The sequence below is a fragment of the Perognathus longimembris genome, chromosome 2 (genome assembly GCF_023159225.1).
Source record: "Perognathus longimembris pacificus isolate PPM17 chromosome 2, ASM2315922v1, whole genome shotgun sequence".
In the NCBI taxonomy this organism is placed as follows: domain Eukaryota; kingdom Metazoa; phylum Chordata; class Mammalia; order Rodentia; family Heteromyidae; genus Perognathus; species Perognathus longimembris.
The window spans coordinates 146,082,664-146,105,511 of record NC_063162.1 but is presented as its reverse complement, the minus strand read 5'-3'; the positions used below and the strand labels follow the sequence as shown (position 1 = coordinate 146,105,511).

The following is a 22,848-nucleotide window of genomic DNA, read 5'->3' as shown; positions in this document are numbered from 1 at the left end:
CATCTTTCTCCCCCATCTGTCCTGGTAGATTTCTTTTTAAACAACTTTTGTTCTATTTTAGAAGAGGGTGAGAAAGAAAAGTCATATTTGATTAGCTTTTGTTTGGAAATTTATGAAAATATTATTTAGCTCCTCTACTGCCAACAGCTTGGATATTGTAGCTAACAGGCAGATACCTCTGAAAATGGCTCCTGGACTGACCGGGAACTCAGATAGTTTTAGCTTAGATGAAGATCTGGACACTTTCTTATCTTGTCACACCAGGCTAGTTCAGAAGTCCTGGTGTTGCTGATGGGTTCATTTGAAGCAAAATAACCATCTTTGTTCACTGACTTCATTGGTTAAAAAGAAAACAAAAGGTTTAACGAAATCCATAGTACAGAAATCAAAAGCAGTGACAAAGGAGGAAAAACCCAAACTCCAAAACAAAATGGCAAAATAACAACAACAACAACAAAAAAAACTCTTGTTATCATTTCTTGGAGTTAATTACCTTGTATGTAAGTTTCTCTATTTTGCAGAGGGAAAGGGAGAGCACAGAAAAGGCGGGGCAAAGGGTGAACAAGTGCAGCAGTGATACTCACTAGACACTACGTTGAAAATGAACTATACAACTTATGGGGGAGAGAGGTCCAGAGGGAAAAACTGGGAGAAAATAAGGGAAGAGGTGACACTGTTCAAAAAGAAATGTACCCATTACCAGACCTATGTAACTGTAAACCCTCTGCACATCATCCTTCCGATAAAAATAAATTTAAAATGTAATAAAGATAAATGTAAAACACTAAGCATTTTTAAATCTCATTGTTAGAATCATCAAATTAAAATTAGGTTGTCCAATACAAAACCCTGCCATTCATTCTGCTTGGCCTGGTGACCAGTGGCTTCTTGATATTCTTCAGCAGATGGTCTTGAACAGCAAGATTGTAATCACAAAAATGTTTGATAAGCCTGGAATCAGAGCAGAAGAACTGGTTGAGTAATTTTAGTAGCTAGTACTTCAGGGATAGGGACAGCAGCTCCAAACTGTAGAGATGCCTTTGTCTTCAGAGAAGGGTCTTCTGGGAAGACCATCCATTTCCCTGTCCGTTAGTTAGAGCTCAGAACAAATACCACAAGTGTGTTGTCCATAGGTTCCCACAGGTTTTGGTGTTTCTTCAAAAGCTGTCTTCCGACCACACAATTGCCACAGCTCTATAGCTAATAAAAATGGCTGAACTTGGTCTGAAGTCTCAGGCTGATAAGAAATGACCCTATTCCCAATAATCCTGCTAGGGATTCGGAGTCACATCTAGCATTTGGGGCTTGTGGGTGTGCTGAGGCCCTCTCAGGATAAGCTAGGAATCCATGCAAAATAGACGCACGATGCTGAGCAAACCCCCGGAACACAGGTATTCTCTCCCATGGCAGCCAAAGAATGAGCGGAGCTCTAGATAGAATCAGTCCTCTTGGCTCAGGGAGCCAGAGGTTCTCACTGGCATTGAGGCTAGTCAGCTCTCCTGAGCTACTCCTTAGATAATAACTCAGCTGTCCATAGATTCTGGGAAAATTACCAGTATGAAGTTTCTAAGAGACTCCTCATCAAAATAAAAGCCCGCTTTCCTACTCAATTCTTTAGCTGATGTTCAAAAGAGTTGAAATATTTTTTAATAAACTAAAATCTAGATTCTTTGAAGTACTGGGTACACAGAGCAGGACTTCTTTCACAATTTCCCTTTGGAGAATTTAGGCGGAGCAGAATTAATCTTGAGACCTTCTATCTTCCCTCCAACAAAAGTTCCAGGCCCACAGAGTTCAGATCTGTCCAGTCTGTTCTCCCAGCTCTCCTGAAAGAGCTAAAAATAGTATTAATGAGGGCAGATGATCTGCGGCCTTGCCGTGTACCAGGTGCTGGCCTAGGGGCTTTGGGTAGGGCCCACCCATCCCTCTAATCCAGGGTTCTTCTGTCTTTTTGCAGTTGTGAAGATGACCTCTCTGAGGACAGAGAAGAGCTCCTGCATGGCATTTCCGAGCTGGACATCACCAATTCAGACTGCTTCCCATCTCAGCTGCTGGTGCATGGGGCTTTGGCATTTCCTCTGGGGTTAGATACCTATCATGGCTGTGTGATCGCAGCTGCCCGCTATGGCCGGGGCCGGGTGGTGGTGACTGGCCATAAGGTATTATTTACCGTGGGGAAGCTGGGCCCCTTTCTGCTCAATGCTGTCCGCTGGCTGGATGGGGGCCGCAGAGGCAAGATCGTCGTGCAGACAGAGCTGAGAACACTGAGCGGTCTGCTCGCCGTCGGGGGCATAGATACCAGCATCGAGCCCAGTCTAACCAGCGACGCCAGTGTCTATTGCTTTGAGCCTATGAGTGATGTCGGGGTCAAGGAGCTGCAGGAGTTTGTGGCAGAGGGTGGTGGGCTCTTCGTTGGGGCCCAGGCTTGGTGGTGGGCCTTCAAAAACCCAGGGGTGTCCCCCCTGGCTCGATTCCCAGCAAATTTGCTCCTCAACCCCTTCGGAATCAGCATTACAAGCCAAAGCCTCAACCCAGGCCCCTTCCGTACCCCTAAAGCGGGGATAAGGACCTACCACTTCCGCTCCACCCTGGCGGAGTTCCAGGTCATCATGGGCAGGAAGAGAGGGAATGTGGAGAAAGGCTGGCTGGCAAAGCTGGGCCCCGATGGCGCAGCTTTCCTGCAGATCCCTGCCGACGAGATCCCCGCCTACATGTCCGTGCATCGGCTCCTGAGGAAGCTGCTGAGCCGCTACCGGCTCCCCGTGGCCACCCGAGAGAACCCTGTGATCAATGACTGCTGCCGAGGGGCCATGCTCTCCCTGGCCACGGGCCTAGCCCACTCCGGAAGCGACCTCTCGCTGCTAGTCCCGGAGATTGAAGACATCTACAGCAGCACCTACATGCGCCCCTCAGAATGTCCCATCACCGTGGAGGTGAACTGCACCAATCCAGGTATGGAAGGAGGGGGCGAGCTCAGGTTAGGAGACGCAGCACTGGGAGAGGATGTGGACTTCCAGGGAGCCCCTCGCCATCCTTGGCTGCGTACTGTCGAGGCGATGAAGGCTGGGGCTGTGGGTGCTCTTAGAAGAGATCAGTCAGGGCAGCAGGGATGGAAAGAGGTCTGCAGTCCTGAGGAAGGGCCGTAGGACGTCACTTCAAGCCTGCCCTTCCTTTGCTTCCCACAGGCACCCGGTACTGCTGGATGAGTACCGGTCTCTATATACCTGGAAGACAGGTCATAGAAGTCTCGTTGCCGGAAGATGCTGCCTCTGCTGATCTGAAGGTGAGGCCACACCCCGTCTCCCACCAGGAGGGTGGGGAGGGACTCCCAATGCGCTCGCCTCCCCGTCCAACCACGTGGGCAGTACAAGGCAGGTAGCACCCTTATCGTTAGGGATGAGGCAACTACATTCCAGAAAAGCAAAATAAATAAAACTAGTATAGTCCAGAGCCCAGAACTCAAAACAAACCAATTTCAACCTCTTGAAGTATTATGCTTTTATCTTACATTACAGAGTTGGGGGGGGACTAAGAGAGATCTCAAAAGGAAGGTACTCTATTCTTGTACAGAGATTCATCTTAGCTTACTTTTCGTCTTCATGGACACTTCCCATTGTAACACCCGGTCTTCCTGACCACAGTCTGTTCTTCACCACATTCCTAACTGTTCTTAAGTGTTCAGGGTCACCTCTTCTCTGCCACTTCCACACATGCGCACCCTATTTGCAAAGTTGCCCTGCCATCCTGTTCTGTCTCCCTACAGGCCCATTGTAAAGGTAACGGCCAATTCTGTGCCCTGTTTATTAGCACCTCTTCTACCATTTATTTAACCTAAACTCAAGGAAAACAGTTCCAAGACTACCTAATACAAGGGCCGTTCTACCTTCCCCAGAAAGAGCGCCTTGAGAAGGCCAGGAATTGAATCTGCCCCTCGCCCCCAACTGTGTCATCTGGATCACACTGCCTCGTGCAACGTTCACGACCCTTCTGTCCCTTTCCAGTGCCAGAGTCACCACAGTGGATTCTGTCTGATGCATGTATGGAAACTGGTTCTCCCCCGAATTAGCCTTCTGGGGGTGATTGTATGGTGCCTCAGAGCACCCTGTTAACGCCTCCAGAGGACCCATTGTGGAGCCCTGTGGATCTGTGAGACTCCATGACCTTGAGGAATGCCACAATTCCTGTTTTCCTGTTTACCTCACCTTCTCTCACGGGTCTCATCAATGGGGTCATGGCCTAATGACCCTTCCTAAGTCCCTACCTCCTGGGCTTCCTAATGCCCTCCCCCCCCCTCCCCCCCCATGCCCTGTGGTGACTCTGGAGGGGGATTTCTCTTCCAGATCCAGATTGGCTGCCACACAGATGACCTGACCAGGGCCAGCAAGCTGTTCCGGGGCCCGCTTGTGATTAACCGTTGCTGCCTGGACAAACCCACCAAGTCAATCACGTGTCTCTGGGGTGGCCTGCTGTACATCATTGTGCCTCAGACCAGCAAGCTGGGTTCTGTGCCCATCACCGTGAAGGGGGCTGTGCACGCTCCCTATTACAAACTGGGTGAGTGGAAGCCGAGGGCTAGGAAGCACTGGGGATGGCAGAGTCACCGGGACTCTGGGGAGAAAAATGTAGACTAGCAGAAGAGGGGCAGGGCGGCCGCCTTATGAGATGCAGCACTGGGGCCAAGAAGAAAAGACTGAACGTTGAGGACACATACGATCATGTTTCCAAGCCAGACGGGGCCAAAGCACAAGACCCTCGCTGAAAAACAAACTAAAGGCAAAAGGACCAGGGGGGGCATGGCTCAAGTGGTAGAGGACCTAAGTTCAATCCCAGTGCCATGGGGGAGGGGGAAATACCTATGTGTATATGTATATATGTTTATGTATATATGTGTGTGTACATATACATATAGGCATGTGTATGTATGTATAGATATATGTGTGTAGATAGATATACAGACAGACAGCTTGATAGATAGATCCAATAGGGATATCAGAAGGATGGAAAGAAGACGGAAGGTGGCTATTCTTGACCTTGGTGTTCTCCTGGAGCCCAGGTTGTCTATTTGAACTTGAAGGATTTGGCAAAAAGCCCCATGGCCTCTTTTCCTAGGGGAGACATCCCAGGAAGAGTGGAAGAGGCGTATCCAACAACACCCAGGTCCCTGGGGCGAGCTGGCCACGGACAACATCATCCTGACAGTGCCAACTGCCAATCTGCGTGCCCTGGAGAACCCCGAGCCACTGCTCCGCCTCTGGGACGAGGTGATGCAGGCGGTGGCCCGGCTGGGAGCCGAGCCCTTCCCCTTGCGTCTGCCTCAGAGGATTGTGGCTGATGTGCAGATCTCAGTCGGTGGGTGTTCTGAGCAAATCTCTGTCCACAGTACCTTCGTTGTCTCCACAGCAGGTGGCCAGGAGGGGAAAAGTGTTCCACTAGCAAGATGTGTGGTGTCTTGGTAGGTGGTTAAATAGAAAGGGAAAGCTAATATCATAAAGCGTAGTTGAAGTCACATGTTGTGAGATGTCAGAGGCACCCAGAGATGTCACCTGAGCCCTTCCAGGTGTCCCGTGGGGGGGGGGGGGGAGGGGAGGGGAGAGGGATTCAAGAAGGCAGAGCTAGCAGAGGACCTGGACCTAGCTCAAGAGTTGGAAAACACTGACTCATCATGACCTCTTTGCCTTTGGGTCAGGGAGCCTAAAAAATGGAGGTGTACAAACCTTGAGGAACAAATGGAAGCTTTTCTTGGCTTGCATGCATAATTAGGTATCACTGTGAGGGACTCCGTATCACTGTGAGGGACTCCGTATGTAATCGTGAATACACTGTTACAGAATGAGCATAGGAATGGAAGCCCCAGAACTCAGGCAGCTGACGCAGGAAGATCAGGAGTTCCAGGCCAGCCTCGGACTATGGAATGAGTTCCAGGAAACTTGGGTTTATCTCCAAGAAAGAGAAATTCTGGAAGGATCTGTCTTTGGAATGATCGCCCTTTCGGAGCATGAAAGTTGCTGACCGTTGTCCGAGGCCATGACCCTTTCCTCTCCCCCTCCTGCATTCCCAGGCTGGATGCACGCGGGGTACCCCATCATGTGCCACCTGGAGTCGGTGCAGGAGCTCATCAACGAGAAGCTCATCAGAACCAAGGGGCTGTGGGGCCCCGTGCACGAGCTGGGCCGCAACCAGCAGCGCCAGGAGTGGGAGTTCCCCCCGCACACCACGGAGGCCACCTGCAACCTGTGGTGTGTGTACGTGCACGAGACCGTCCTGGGCATCCCCCGGAGCCGGGCCAACATTGCCCTGTGGCCCCCTGTGCGCGAGAAGAGAGTTCGAATCTACCTGGGCAAGGGGCCTAATGTGAAAAACTGGAATGCGTGGACTGCACTGGAGACGTATTTGCAGGTGCTGGGCAAGAATGGAGGGCGATGGGGCTTCTTGCTGTGGGGGACCACGTGTTGGATTAGATGATCTTCTAGGGATCGAAAAGACCTCCCACCACCCCTCTGTAGGGATGTGTAACAGCAGAGAAAGCACTGAGGAACTGTAGAACTCTTTGCAGGGCCAGATAAAGTACTAGAGATACACTACACTTACTCTCACTAATGCCAGGCATACCTGCATTTAAAGCCAAATGCTTCTCCTCGATAGCTAGTGAACAGCCTTCCCCACACACACTAAATATAGGTTATGACCTGTTTCTTCCTTAGATAAGTAGATCAGTTCCACCTCTTGTAAGCAGTCCAGGATTCCTGGCTGTCCTGGGCCTGAAGGCTGGCTTGTTGTTCGATGCCCCAGTTCCCTGTCCCAGAGGCCTCGAACCACTACGCAGGCCTCAGAGTAAGGCCAGGCCTGTTCTATTCTGGTGTTTCTACCTGCCAGAGTTCTCTGTTGATTCGCTCTGCTTTGAGAAGGATATGAAATGGCCAGGGAGCCCCTACTTTCACCTTGGTGTTGGGGTTACTTTGCCCTAGGAACCAAAACATTCCTCATCCAAAAATAAAGTCTGGTGAGTCTCGGAGACTACCCCAAGTGCCTCTTACCTGGAAAGTCCCGTCAGTCTGACTAACACCAGCTCTTTCCATGGCTTCGGGGAGCCTACCTCTTTCTAAAGTTTTTGTGTTTGGGGAAGGGCAGGGGATCTCTGCGTCATGTCGTTTCTCAGTTGAGTTCTAGATAGCCGGACTATCTGTCGTCTTCTACTTCTAACTCACTCACTTTTTCTTCCAAAGGCCACTTTATTCACCTTGTGAATTAAATGCACACTTCTAATTCATGAGCTTCGCACTACACCAGGGTAGGGTTGGGGTTTAGCATCCCAGCTGTGAAAGTGAATGCAAGTTGTTCTGCTGCAGCCCTTGTGTAATATCCCATCACCGTCTTCACCGTCGTGAGACAGGTGAATGATATGGGTAGAAAACTTTGGATGCTGGTCATTGCAACGATTGCCATCACCATCACCGATGGTGTCTGCTTTGTGCCATGCACCGTGCCAGCCCTAAGGCCATATTTAAAATTTTGCATGCAAAACAGAGAGAGGTCAGGGATGGAGGGAGAGCTAATGTTAAGTTTGTGTTTTGCTGTCTTCGTGGATTGGCTGTCTCATGTACTTCTCCCCTTCTCTTTCTAGCTTCAGGAGGCCTTTGGTTGGGAGCCATTCATCCGTCTCTTCACCGAGTACCGGAACCAGACCAACCTGCCCACAGACAATGTGGACAAAATGAATCTGTGGGTCAAGATGTTCTCCCACCAAGTACAGAAGAATCTGGCTCCATTCTTTGAGGCTTGGGCCTGGCCCATCCAGAAGGAAGTGGCTACCAGCCTGGCCTATCTGCCTGAATGGAAGGAAAATATTATGAAATTGTACCTCCTCACACAGATGTAAGGAGTGCCCATCGAGGTGGCAGGTAGAGAGGTTTGGGGAGGTAGCAGAGGTGGGGATTTACTCCCCTACCTCTGTCCTTGAGGGTCCTGGCCTTGCCTTCCTAGATCAGTGCCCCTGTGTCTTATGACCAACTTCTGTCTCTAGGAAGTGGGTTAAGAACACAGCAACCCACGGGTAAGAATTCTTCAGGAACAAGGCCTTCTGTTGGCTCACGAGAGCTGTTCCTGTGCTGCCAGTGGTCAGATTCCTTCCCACCCCATACTCACCCCATTCTGAGGGCTTGGGCATTTGTTTCTATATTTATTGGCCCTCGGTCCCTCCTCTTGGCACATAGCATCTAAAGGGTGGTTCTTTGCTTGGCATTCTGAGGATTCTCTCTAGGTTTTTACCTGCTGGTCAAAAACATCACCATTAACCTCCCCTTTAAGACAAATTTACGTTGTCATCCAGACAGCTCCCAGATGACTCACACATTTTGTGAGTTTACAAGGTCCTGGAAAAGCAGCCTGGTCTAGTGGGAAGGACCTTGATCCTAGCTCTTGGGAAAGTCACTTCGTGAGTGTACATTTCCTTGTGTGTGGAATGGGTCTCACAGGAATTGCTATGTAAATTCAGGTGGATGATTCTGAAGAGTTTGATGAACTATATAGAGAGTCCATACTATCTTAAGGGATTGTTTGATTTCAGCTGGTCCACAACATAAGGAGTTTACTGCTTTCCATAGCTTAGCAATTACAGTCCTTATTTCTGCTGGTGAGTAATCATAGCATTCACGTCTTGGGTCTTTCACGTATTAGTTGTATGACTCTGAAAAATCCTTTAACTTCTCTGTGACTCAGTCTCTTTGTTCTATAAAATGGGTTCTACTTCTCATTATTGTGAGGGTTAAATTCTGTACAGCAGAAATCTTGGCTACTATTTTTATCATCTAATTAACTCAGTATCATTTTAGAGCTAGACTTCACTTTTACATGGAATTTTCACATAAATTCATAAGTTTTTCATGTTTTAAACTGATACATAGAAGTACAGAAATTATCTTAAATCCAATTAGCCACCAAAAAGAAGCCAAAAGTGGAGCTATGGTTCAAGTGGTAGAATACTAGCCCTGAGCAAGAAAGCTCAAAGACAGAGCCCAGGCCCCACTGAAACCTAGGACTGGTACACACACACACAAACACATGCAAAAATTATGCATAGTAATGTGCTAGCTATTACTTGATGTTTGATATGTATACACACTTTGTAAAACATATCTTCCTCATCAAACGTCTCTCATTCTTCACAGTCAAAACCTTCAAAAATTATTTCTGAAACATATTTTTGAAATATAGAATTCCATAATTGAAGTGTACAGTTGAAGTACACAGTTCATAATTGTTTTCTATCCCACCTCATTTCATACCATGCCCTGCAAGGATTCTGGTATATTGCTCTATGAGTCTAAGGTAAAGATGTTAAATTCACAGTAGGTTTTGTTTGATGTATTGGTGGATTGGTTGGTTGGCTTCGTTGAAACAGGTCCTTGCTATATGTCTCTGACCTCAAACTGTGATCCTCCTGCCTCAACCTTTCAATGCCTAGGATCATAGGCATAACCTACCTATCGCCCTTGGCCCTACGTAGCTGTGAAACAAAACAAAACAGAAACAAAAACCACATTGTAAAAACTGCCAAAAAGCAAAAATAGGTTTTCAAAAAACAAAAATTAGGTTTCTTTTGGACCAAATTCCTTCTTTAAATCCAGACTGGAATTCTGTGCAAAAAACAGACCGATTCCTAGATACTGTTCCTCCTTTGCAAACTGTAGGCATCCAACTTCTTTGTCGTGGTGTTTAGATTGTCACACTGACACACATTCAAGACAGAATCTCTATCAAAAGACACTCACCACACACATCTTAATTTTGGAGCAAAATAGAAACAACCCCAAATTCATCCAGTTACCAAACATTCAAAGATTTTCCTGTTTGCTGCTATCTTTTCTTTACAGTCTTTTAACAAGAATTGAGGCTCTAAGATTGAAGTTGCATACAACCAGCTGGGTTTTTTTCTTAGTTCGCTTCTTTATTTACACTAATATACCATTTTTATTTGCTTCATTGATAATTGGGAGACTGTGTAGACATTGAGGTTTGAACTACATGAAGTTTTTGTGTTTGGGGAAGGTGGGGGATTTCTTCATCATGTCATTTCTCAGTTCTGTAATTATTTCCCCTGTTTTGTGAATATCTAAGCTCCTTGAACTTAGGTGTTAAGTATTCATTCAGCATTGAATTGTCATTAATTATGAAGTATTGAGTATGTGCCAGGTATTGCAGTCTTCCTTTGTGTACATTGTTTCATTCAAATTTCACAATAATTTCATAGAGATAGAAACCATTACCACTGCCATTTTTAGAATGAAAGAACTGAGTTTGTAGCAAATTATCTAAGGCTGTATTGCTAGTAAGTGGTAGATCTGTGAGTTGAACCCAGGCATTCCGGTTCCAGACCAGATATAAATAATTACAGTGCTTCAAATGACCAGATGCATCCTTCAATACAGAAACCAGTCAGTAAACAAGAGGACCTTAATGCCATAACTTGCCAGAGTTTGGGCTCCTTATATTTACTCCTCATCTAATTTTAGCAAAACAAAAAGTCTTTTGATTACTCCACATATCAGCCCAGAGGAAAAATTTAAGATGTTTCCAAATAAGTAGCACTAAGGTAAGCCCTTCACCACCAGGCAAGTCTTTTAGGTTCTGAGTTATCCGGGTTTTAGTCATTCTCTCCAGAGTGTCCTGAAATAAATCCTCTAGTTATTGGATTTTGAGTGATGGATTATTTTGGTAAGTGCCTGACACCCTCCCCCTAAGTCCTATATATTGCATCTTCTCAGGGAGGAAATTAGATCCTCAGTCTTTTAGAATTAAATTTTATCCATCCCTACCCCTGTTTAATCCACTTTCAATAGTAAAGTCTGGGGATCCCTTAAAAAAAAAAAAGTGAAGTTATCTCTATTACACCCCTGTCAGAAAGCCTCCAATGGGTCTGCCAATTTAAGATGATGGACTGAACATATGAGTTTACCTCCCCTCCTTCCCCAGGCCCCACTGAAACTGAAGTCAAGAAACACAAAAAGAGAACTGACACATCTCAGCAAAGGAAACGGAAGGCATTTGGTTGGAGAAGATCTCAACACATTTCCAGAAGAGAGGAAAAAAAAGAGGAGGAAATATGGTAATGAGTTGAATGAGCGAAAGTGAAGGTACTTTCAGACAAGAGTATAAGCTGATCTGAATATCACAACCCCAAAGAGACTTGAACATTGAAAGTGTCTATTTACAAAAGAATTGTACCAGTTGTAAATTTGTTCCCTATCCTATTCTACCCCAACCCTTGTGCACAGAACACAGGCAATCTACTATTGGTAACAGTTTAAGATTCAGTGTCGTTGTGGTTGTTTGTATAAAGGAGTTGCATAAGCTGTCTGAGGAGAGGTAAGAGTTGATGCTACAAATAAAATCCTTTCTGTGGAAATAAGTGGTCCCTTAGCCAATCACCCAACTCTCTACTGAGAGTTGAGACCCATAGTGAAGTGTCTAATTATAGAAGAAACTTGCTGTTGAAACAGATCTGAACACAGAATCACAGAAGAAGCCGATACCACTTCCTGCCCAAGTCAGTACTGAACATGTAAGCTTAAATGTGATTGTCTTCTAGAGACTCCCAAACATGGAGGTGAAGAAGGGAAGAACAGGGAGATGTATATAGAAAATAACCATGTAGAATTAAAGAGTATGAAAATGTCTACAAACACTAGAGAACATTAAGTTAATGAGGGGGGATATTGACTTAAAATTCTGTCTATTTTTAGAGAGATTTGAGATGTAAGATCATAACAAGATAGTACCAAAAAAAAAAAAAGAGAGAGAAAACTCAGAATAACAAAAACACTTTAAAGGTAAAATAAGACTGCCAGAAGTATTCATTCAGTAGACCAGGCTGAAAAGTGAAATGAAAGAAACTCCCCAGATTCACAACAAAAAGAAATAGACACAAAATATAAGGGAAAGGAAGAGACCTAGACAATCATATGTAACCATTAGGTTCTCTAGAAAACATGGAAGAAGGAATAAAAAGGAAAAGAATTGAATTGCATAAACTAAGCCTCCAGACTAACAGACCAGAACACAATCTTATGAAATTTTGGTATACTAATGAAAGAGGAAAGATGTTAAAGTGCCCAGTGAGAAAACTAGGTCATCATCATTAGTTCATCTACACAGACATGAGAACTAGATCACAGCTGAATTTTCAACAGCAGCCCCAATGCTAGAGGTCAGTGGATCAATGTGTTCACAGAGCTTCTGGAGAACTTCAGTACCCAGGATTCCATAGAAGTCAGGCTATTGAGAGGAAGGTCAAAGACAAGTTTTCAGTTTACCTCCCTTAGGACCTTTACAGAAGGAGTTCTCCAGAAAAAATGAAGAGGAAACCCACAAAAGAGGAAATGGGATACACAAAACAATAGGCCTCATGTTATCTCCATGTAGAGTGACGGTTGTTCCAAAAGAATACCTGGCTCTAGAATGACGATCAGCCCCAAGGATTTCAGATTAGAGTTATAAGCGCAGCAGTACCAATTCGTATGAGAGCACAGTCTCATCTTGGGCTGCGAATAATATGCATTCTATGCTGCAGTATCCATGAGAGACTGGGATGATGGAAAATAAAAGACATGCATTCTTTAATCAACAAAAAAAAGATAGACAAATCAGAACTGTACCAAGAATCTTAGATCCAATGATGAAGCAAAATAAAATGGTACTCGATTTTGCTTACCCATGTCTATAAGAAGAGAGTCACTTTGGCTTTGGTGGTAGGACATTTCTTTTCCAGAGGTACAGGTATGATGTTAAGTATGTAGGAAAGAAAATATCTTGACTTTTACTTGTCTCCCAGTAAAAACCATTTTCCTAGTAAAAATAATGGTGATAGTAGCTGTGTATTTGTCTTCAGTGTTCTGATCTGTCAACACAGCATGAGAGGCTTAATTTCTGATTCAGAATGGAAGTTGAAAGTGGTGCTGACCTGCTAAGTAAAAAGAAAGCAGAAAGTGGTTGAGATTTAGTGTGGGGCAAAGAAATGGAAGGAAGAGTAGGATAGCATTTATATATTCAAAGTGGGCAGGACGCATAAGGTCTTCAGTATATCAATCCATGCTATACATTAAACCAATACAAATGCTAAACTGACATATCAAACGTTTGAAGAAGGATGGGCATAGGAAAATGGGAGATACTGTAAGTTAAATCCTTATCTTTTGTAATGAGGAATTATTAGAGATTAAAAATTGTCCTACAGTCCATAAATCAAAAAAAAAACTATTATTTAAACATTATTTAAATGTAGGAAGTTAGTGGCCGGAAGATTCAGAAATCAATATTGTGAAAAAGCATCTAAGGTACGGGACTAAGGAAGAGTGGCAAGGGAAACTGTTTTTCATTTCAAGTCCTTCTGTACTATTTAATTTTATACCTTGTGCATGTATAACTTTGAAAAAGTTTCTAATAAACTCAAATAAAAATTCTTCAATGGCTTCACACTGACTTGAGATACAACAGGACCAAAATCCTTGATTTGCCTTACAAAGCCTTCCAAGTTGTCTTATCAATTGAGCTAGTACTTGGGCTTGACCTCAGGGTCTGAGTACTGTCACTTAGCTCTTTTACACAAGGCGGTGCTCTACCACCTGAGCCACAGCTCCACTTCTGGATTTTGGGGGTGAATTGGAGATAAAGAGTCTCACAAACTTTTCTTGCCCAGGCAGGCTTTGACCCACAATCCTCTCCGATCTCAGCCTCCTGAGTAGCTAGGATCATAGGTGTGAGCCACTGTCAAAAGTACTTGGATTTACCTGATATGTAACTCAGCATATAACCTAATTCTTCAGTTTTACCCACATTATATACCTGCCTCTAGTTCAAGCGTACTTCTAGGTGTTACAGAAAAACTAAAAGCCCTGTGCTGGTCGCACAATGTCTGATTAAGCAAGCTTACAATATTAATTGAATAAAGGGTTGCAAAAGAGGGCATTCCATGAAGGTTAGCACAGCTAGTGTTGTAGCTGGTAATAGTGTTCTAGCGCCTCTATTTTGGAAAACACATCAAGAAGAACCATGTGAGACTACAAGCTCTTCTGTGCTCCTGTCGGTTTAATAGCTGTACAGGACTGAGTCTATCGTGAGACCATCTGGCATCAGCGGATTCCTGTCCATCTGTCAGCCCCTTTCTTATGTTCCTTGCCATCCCTGTATTTGGCCATCTGCCTACAGCTGTTTCCCCTACACTCGAAAAAAATCACCTATCTGGTGGAACTCTTCAGCTTACCAAGTTTCTTCTGCCCTGCTGTCTTAGCATCTCTTCTTGCTCCATTTTTATGAACATCTCTGATTGAAAATAAATATGTGTAGCAAAGCCTTTTCTTGCCTAAACTAGCATCTCCTCTATGTCCCGTGCATCCTTAGATTCTGGAACAAGGATCTGCCCTCACAGAGAACAGTTCCTAGATGGATATTGTCATAGAAAGACCTCAGGTTCTTTTCTGTCTCCCACCACACCACTCCATCTGCACCCTGGTAAAAGGGAAGTGAAATATGCCATTTGTTTACATTCCTGTGCTGTTTAAATGCAGGTCATCTGCAGCTTTCTGGTGAGTACTGGCTTCACAGGCAATAATTATGAGGCAGTATTTTTTAGAAATCCTTCCTATCTGCTCATCATAGGTCAATCACTGATATACTTAGTATCTACATCAGCACCTCATCCCCAAGGCCACAGACTCATTTCCTGTACAAAAGTATCTTTATAGGCAAATAGACTAATAGGACAGGCTAGTAGTAACTACAGTGGCTTTTCTATTGGCTTCCATCTGGAAAAATATAATTTGATTCATATCATTGGGGGAACAATCTTTTGTGTATGGAAGAGAAGGTGTAGAAGATGATCTTCCAGTTCCCAGAGATATTTCTTCTCAATGCATACACATGCACACATGAACACAGGCATATACCTCCGTAAGTAAATCACTTGGACTCATTAATGCTATGAAGAGGCCATTTTTGACAGAATGTGGGCAATTTAGGAGAGTTCTAGTCTCAGGTTGAGTGGTTGGTTTCATAGCTACTCATGTTAGGAATAAATTGAATACATGAGAGAGCAACAGGTGGAAGGATGGAATAAAAGGATTGAAGAAGAAAATAAGCTATATGCTGATCATTGATGACAGCATCAGGAAACAGAGTTTATGTCAATACCAATATGTGCACCTGAGAGCCATTAAAAAGTTATTTATGGGGGCTGGGGATATGGCCTAGTGGCAAGAGTGCTTGCCTCGTATACATGAGGCCCTGGGTTCAATTCCCCAGCACCACATATATAGAAAAAGCCAGAAGTGGCGCTGTGGCTCAAGTGGCAGAGTGCTAGCCTTGAGCAAAAGGAAGCCAGGGACAGTGCTCAGGCCCTGAGTTCAAGCCCTAGGACTGGCCAAAAAAAAAAAAAGTTATTTACGGCCCAGGTACTGGTGGTTCATGTCTGTTCTCCTAGCTACTCAGGAGGCTGTGATCTGAGGATTGTGGTTTGAAGCCAGCCGGTGCAGGAACGTCTGTGAGACTCTTGTCTCCAATGAACCACCAGGAAATTGGAAGTGGAGCTCTGGTTCAAAGTGATAGAACTCTAGCCTTGAGCAAAAGGAGTTCAGGGACAGCACCCAAGACCTGAGTTCAAGCCCTGCAACCAAAAAAATCTTTTTAGAAAGTTCTGTTCATTTGAAGTATACAGAAACTCAAATATATATGATTAAGTACTAAAAGATCTATTTCCATGAACTGCTTACATTTTAACAAAAGATTCATTTTTAGAGATTGCCACAAATCAATTAGGATCCTTCTGAGTCTGAGAGTATTCGAAAAATAAAATTGACACAGTAAGAAGGAACTTGTGGGACAGATGTTTATTATTGGAGGAGGAGATGATCAAAGACATAAATACAAACATCCTTCTGGGAAGGACTGGGGGCAGGGGAGAGGAAGAGGTCCCAGGACAGAAAGAAGGCCCCTGTCCTGGACACCACTTGCAGCCCCAGGGCCCAAGAGGGTCCTTCCTGCAGGTGACATCTATGCCCAGGGCTTTGGGAAGGGTCTGTGCCTTCAGTGGGAGCCAAGAATTTGGGAAAATGGTGCTGATTTCCTTCAGTCTTGCACTAATGGAAACAAGTAGACGCAGAAACTCCAGCTTTAGGTTTTTCAGGCACAGGGTTTCTGTTTTTATACTGTCTTCATAGCCTTACTGACCCTCTTTGGCAAAGGAATTCATAGTACCTTCATTAAGACTTTTACTAATTAATTTTTAAAAACCAGAAAATAGGAGCTTATTGTTTATTTGTGGTTCTCACTAGCTGGGGCACATTTAAATCTCAGCTCTTCACAGGAAATTAATTTTTGAAAAGAAGCAGACAGCTGGTTCATAGACGTAGCTTTGAGGATGACGTCTGGCATAAATCCTGTTGGATCTCCAGTACTGGTGAAAGCAAACAAGGTAAAAAGACACTCCCCGTCCCCCTCTATGGTCCCTTAGTGGAGGGACGAGTTTCAGCATGGCTCTCTCTTTGGGGACCCTGATTTGTTGCAGGATACTCGCTAGCTCTCACAGGACTATTAACCGTTCCAACCACCTATGCTCCCACACCTGTGATACAACGCACATGAAAATGTAAGCTCACGGGCTGGGAATACGGCCTAGTGGTAGAGTGCTTGCCTCGTATACATGAAGCCCTGGGTTTGATTCCTCAGCACCACATATATAGAAAAAAAAAAAGGCCATAAGTGGTGCTGTGGCTCAAGTGGCAGAGTGCTAGCCTTAAGCAAACGAAGCCAGGGACAGTGCTCAGGCCCTGAGTCCAAGGCCCAAGACAGGCCCCAAAATAAATAAATAAATAAATGTGTAAGCTCACCCCATGTCAGTGGCTCACACCTGTAATCCTAACTACTCGAGGCTGAGATTTTAGGACTGTGGTTCTAAGCCAGCCTGGGCAGGAAAGTCCATGAGAGTTTTCTCTCCAATTAACCACCAAAAAGCCAGAAATGGCAAAAGTTCAGGGACAGAGCCCAAGCCCTGAGTCCAAGCCCCAGAAATCACACACACAAAAAAGTATGTTCAGTTTAATTTCACAAGTACACCAGAGGAGGACATAAAATACCACCTATCAAGAGAAGCAACCAACACCAGTTCCACTGCTATGGATGAAGAAGCAAGCAGAAAGTTACTCTTGGAGAGAAACTGCGCTGTTATTTAAGCAATTCTCAGAAATGTACTAAATAATGAAACACCTAATAGGTTAAATCGTTCACAAATAATCTCAGTAACTTTTCATTTATTCCCACCATCGCACACTTTTAATAAGTACACCTGAGAGTTAGGTGAGGGTCGTAATGATAATAGTTGTTGCGTAATTCTGGGTCCTCACCCAAGAGACAGAAACAGACCCAGGATCAGATGGGCGTGAGGCTCACTGAGAGCAGCCTGTGTCAGACCATGCGGAGGGAACTGCAGGACGCTGGGAGCAGCGTCAAGCTTCGGGGTAGATTTAACCTTGGGAAGGGGGGAAGAGGAAAGAAGAGCTTCCACTACACTGTGTGTCTCAGGAAGTTTTTTGAAGGCCTCTGGGGAGTCGTTGAGCCAAAATGACCCATCCACCTAGTGCCAGGTCTCCTTGCAATCATCTTTAATCACTGGCTGGGTAAAGCCCTTGGGCAGGAAGGCCTTGATGCTGAGGATTCCAGAACCCCCCAGCTGGGGCCAGCTGACACCCACATAGCCTGGCAGATGGAAATCTGAGAGCAGCACTTTCGTGGCTACCACATTACTTCTTCTTCAACAGCTGTGGACACCTGTTCGGGATCATCTTAAAGCGTGGCTTCGTAACCCCCCCCACCCCCCGCAGGGGCTCATATCAGGACATGTGCATAGGTGGACCCAACATCTCGATTCCTAAATTAGAAGGAGGCTAATCCTTTCCAGATTCGGAAGGCTCTTAATGGAAAGAATATACAGGACCACATTAAGTTGAACATGACTAAAAATAATTGAAGGAATCCAGGGTGTGTTCATGATAGCTCACAATTAGAAAGCATTTGTAGGAAGGAGCCCCTGTGCTCCACTTCGCGATGAACTGAAATGACGGCACAAACATTTGAACAGATTTTGACCTCCCAGAATTAAACAGTATGCACTGGTGGCAATAACTCTAGTTTCTGTATGTATCTTTTGTATGCTGGATAATTAAGTATGGTATTGTTTATCTATTTATGATGAGTAACTCAGGAAAAACCGCTCATGGCAATGCAAAGGGTATAAGTGTGTTTGACGCAAGCTAGTATATACGCTGACCTTTACAACTTGAAATTATTTCATTTTCCCCCCCACACTTCTTAAGGAAGAGGTTGCTTCTCTGCACAAAACGAGGATTTGGGTAGAAAGAAGAGAGGGAGGGGCGGGGACTAGACGATGGGGAGGTAACTATGATGTTTACCATATGCTGTTTCTTAAATAAAGACTGTTCGGTTCCATCTGCACTCCTTAGCAAGGCCCAGGACATCCCTCAGAATCTGGCTTGAACGTCTCCTCACAGGTGGCACTGTCAACCAAGCCCATAGGTGATGAACACTTGTCATCTTTCTCATGCGTCTCCCATGGCAACACCCTCCACCCTCTGCCCACAGATGACAAGTCCTTACTTCTAGAGGTGAAATTTTACTTTCCCCTTTTCTGCAAGTTCTTCTTCTGTGATCCAATGGTCAGACATAGATGATATAGATAGAGAGACAGACAGACAGACAGATAGATAGATAGATAAACTATCTCAAACAGGACCAATCAGATGAAGTAAGAAAACAAAGGTGAAACCAGAACAAAAGGAAATAAAAAATAAGGTGGCAATCTGGAAAGGAAATTCAGCAAGGAAAGGAATTAAAATCCCATCAAAATACAGAAACACATTAAGACTCAATAATTCCAAAATAAAAGATAGCAGAAAGACTTGTCAAAACTAGATGAAACCAAAGACAGATGGTCAGGATCAGCTAAATAATGAACAATCAACACTGCTTTTGTTTATTTGTTTTGTTTTTGTTGCCAGTCCTGGGGCGTGGACTCAGGGCCTGAGCACTGTCCTTGGCTTCTTTTTGCTCAAGGCTAGCACTCTGCCACTTGAGCCACAGCGCCACTTCCGGCTTTTTCTACATATGTGGTGCTGAGGAATCAAACCCAGGGCTTCATGTATACAAGGCGAGCACTCCACCATTAGGCCATATCCCCAGCCCTCAACACTGCTCTATTCAGCAAATCAATAGAGAAATAAAGGCCGTTCACGTGTAAACTAAGGCAATTTGTGCCCATCAAGCAGTGCTGCAAAAGATACTTGAAGGAATCCACCACACGGTATGGAAGAAAGTCAGTGGCACACAGGAGAGCTCTGGAAAGAACAAGTTTCATTAGACAAAAAGAAGAACATAGGAGAACTAGGAAATCACCTCACATGTTCAACTCAGTAAATCAAAAACCTTAGATGAATGAGAAAGAACAAACAACATACCAGTTAATCAGAAACCAACAAATGCAATAGTAATCCCAATGTAAATGCCTTACATCTCAAATAAAGTTGTTTAGGCTAGTTAGATTAAGGTTAAAAACTAAGATTCAGTGATTGTCCCCTACCTACAAGAAACACTGCACTGACAAAGCCACACAAAAAAGGAAAACAAATCCAGAATAACCAGCAGGTCTGTCAAAGTTCACTTCAAGACAAAACCAGCCAGCAGAACTACAGCAGGTCACAATATATTAATAGAAGCAGCAATCTATCAAGAAAATATAACAGTTGTGAATATACATGTACTGAATGTTGTAATATCCAATTTCATAAGACACGGCTGATTATTAAGTAAAGGATATATGACCAGAAACAAGAATAGTAGGCAAATGCAATACCTAACTCTTGTCAATAGGTAAGTCATCTAGAAAAAAGATCAGGAAAGAAACTTCTGAGTTCCTATGACCCAGCAGCCCCACTGTTGGGTATCTATCCAAAAGCCCACAAACAAAATCACAGTAATGCCACCAGCACAACAATGTTCATCGCAGCACAATTTGTCATAGCGAGAAGCTGGAACCAACCCAGATGCCCCTCCATAGATGAATGGATCAGGAAAATGTGGTACATTTACACAATGGAATTTTATGCCTCTATCAGAAAGAATGACATTGTTCCATTTGTAAGGAAATGGAAGGACTTGGAAAAAGTTATACTAAGTGAAGTGAGCCAGACCCAAAGAAACATGGACTCTATGGCCTCCCTTATTGGGAATAATTAGTACAGGTTTAGGCAAGACATAGCAGAGCATCACAAGGCCCAATAGCTATACCCTTAGGAACACATAAGATGATGCTAAGTGAAATGAACTCCACGTTATGGAAAAAAGTGATTTATCACAGTTGTAACTACTTTCAACGTCCTATGTGTATGTGTAGTTTCTATTATTGATGATGTTCTTGTATCACCTTCCTATGGTTGTACCTACACTATCTCTGTAATCTTATCTGAGTATATTGGAAACCGTGTTTACTGGTATTGGAAGTAGGAAATTCAAAGGGAATACCAAATTTGAGAGACACAGGGTAAAAAAAGAGAAATAACTACAAAAGAAATACTTGCAAAACTGTTTGGTGTAAGTGAACTGAACACCTGGGGAGGGGAGGGAAAGGGGGGAGGGAGGGGGGCATGAGGGACAAGGCAACAAACAGTACAAGAAATGTATCCAATTCCCAACGTATGATACTGTAACCTCTCTGTACATCAGTTTGATAATAAAAATTTGAGAAAAAAAAGAAACTTCTGAGTTAAATTGCATCATAGACCACACAGACCATAACAGACACCTACAGAATGTTTCACCCACCAGCTGTGGCATATACATTCTTCTCAGCATCTCAGGGGACATCCACAAGTACAAAGAAAGGAAAAGCAAAAGGAGTTCCTGTACTTCATTAGCTCATAATGGAATAAAATTCGAAATTAAGAGGAGAAACTACAAATCGAAAAGTTAACTTGTGAATGATCACCGGGACCCGGAAGAAGCCAGGGAGCACCTTTTAAAATTCCCAGTAGCAAATTAAAGACAAAACACCATTTACCAGTACCTCTGAGAGCTACAGCAAAGGTAATTCTAATAAAGTTTATAGCTGAGTCCCTACATTAAAAAAAAATCAGCAATCTCTGTGTTGGTGGTTTTTGCAGGCCTGTAGTCTCAATGGTTCCAAAAAGTCAAAGGTTAGGAGATCACAGTTCAAGGCCATCCCAGGAATAAAAGAGAGAGCAAGAGCTCATCTCAACCCCAAAGCTGAACCCGGTGGAATGCGTCTGTGACCTCAGCGATGTAGGAAGCAGCCCCGGGCAGAACTTCAGAGATGCTCTGCGAAAACTCACTTAGGTATAAAACGGGCTGGGTAAAGGAAATCTCCAAATCATAAAATAAAAATAAAATAAAATAAGCCCCTCCCCTGCCCCCACGTGACCTGTTCTGAGCCCGGAGGGTGCACTGCCGCCGGCGGCCACCAGGGGGAGCGCGGGCCGCGGGAGCCGCACCCTCAGGAACCGCCGAGAGGAGCCACCACAGCCCACGCTGGGCCGCGGGCCACGCAGTTGTTGTGGGGCTGATGCCCCAGAATACGGTTTGCTGGAGAAGTTCTCACACAGTGCTACGACCTGCCGAGACCTTCCCGGGAGAGGGTAGGCAGCGACCCCGGAGGAGGGACTCTCTACCGGCCGCGCCTCCCCGACCCAGGGAAGGCCGCCAGGAGAGGGGAGCAACACCCGGCGAGGAAGCTGTGCGTGGGGCGCGGCCGCTGCACCCCGAATCCCTGGATGGGCCCCGTCCAGCCGCACTCGCTTCTCCCGACGCGCCACCCCTAGGAAGCCACCCACAGGACCAGCCTTGTCAGCCCTGGCCTGGGACAGCCCCCGACAGCCACGCCCCGGGGCGGGGCCTTTCTGCGAAGCCACGCCCATTGGAAGCCAGGCCCTGACGTAGCACTCCGGAGAGGCCACGCCCCGAAGACGCCACGCCCAGTGCGGCCTTCCAGAGGCCACGCCCCCAATGACGCCACGCCCAATGCGGCCTTCGAGAGGCCACGCCCCCACGAACGCCACGCCCAATGCGGCCTTCTGAATGGCCAGGCCACCATGGCAGCCACGCCCAGTCCGGGCCTTCTGAGAGGCCACGCCCCCGGCACTGCCTTCTCTGGAGAGGTTACGCCCCTGTTGGGAGCCACCCCAGTGCAGTCTGTCTCCTCCAAAGCCCCAACCCCTACTTGTCTACGCCCGCTGCGACTGCCGTGTCTCAGCACAGATTCACCCCGGGGTGGTCGGGTCCTTGAGAGGCTTCGCCTCGCGTTAGTAACCCAGCCCCGCGCAACCCCGCCCCTGAGGCCTCCGTCTTGGAAGTTATGTTCCGGTGAGGCCCCGCCCCCATGCGCCACGCCCCCTGGGGGGCCCCCACCCTAGAGGCCCCGCCCCGCTCCCGCCCGTGTGCCCCCCCCGGGTGCCCCGCCCCCCCGCCCCAGGAGGCCCCGACCCCGTGCCCCGAGAGACCCCGCCCCCCCTGGAGGCCCGCCCCTGTGTTCCGCCCCGGAGGCCCCGCCCCTGTGCCCCGCCCCCTGTGCCCCGCCTCTGGAGCCCCTCCCGGGGATGCCACGCCCCCTGTCACGCCCCCGTAGGCCCCACCCCGTGCCCCGCCCCCGGAGGCCTCGCCCCCTGTGCCCCGCCTCCGGATCCCCTCCCGGGGATGCCACGCCACCTGTCACGCCCCCTAGGCCCCACCCCGTGCCCCGCCCCCCGGAGGCCCAGCTGCGGTCCGCCTCCTGGTCTGCAC

At 46.0% G+C, this 22,848-nt stretch overlaps 1 protein-coding gene across 3 annotated transcripts in view; it reads left to right on the top strand.

Moving 5' to 3' along the window:
* LOC125347268 (TRPM8 channel-associated factor 1) overlaps window positions 1-13,467 on the top strand; it is a 34,116-nt gene extending 20,649 nt beyond the window's left edge. For 2 of the 3 annotated variants that reach the window (XM_048340402.1, XM_048340401.1), the window contains exons 3-9: window positions 1,958-2,952; window positions 3,186-3,283; window positions 4,341-4,554; window positions 5,110-5,349; window positions 6,059-6,396; window positions 7,622-7,872; window positions 10,969-13,467. In XM_048340402.1, coding sequence (XP_048196359.1) covers window positions 1,958-2,952; window positions 3,186-3,283; window positions 4,341-4,554; window positions 5,110-5,349; window positions 6,059-6,396; window positions 7,622-7,872; window positions 10,969-10,978 — 2,146 coding nt within the window. In that variant the 3' untranslated portion in view covers window positions 10,979-13,467. Of the gene's footprint in view, window positions 1-1,957; window positions 2,953-3,185; window positions 3,284-4,340; window positions 4,555-5,109; window positions 5,350-6,058; window positions 6,397-7,621; window positions 7,899-10,968 lie in introns of all 3 variants that reach the window. The other variant, XM_048340403.1, reaches the window with a different exon arrangement.
* Window positions 13,468-22,848: the final 9,381 nt, after the last annotated feature.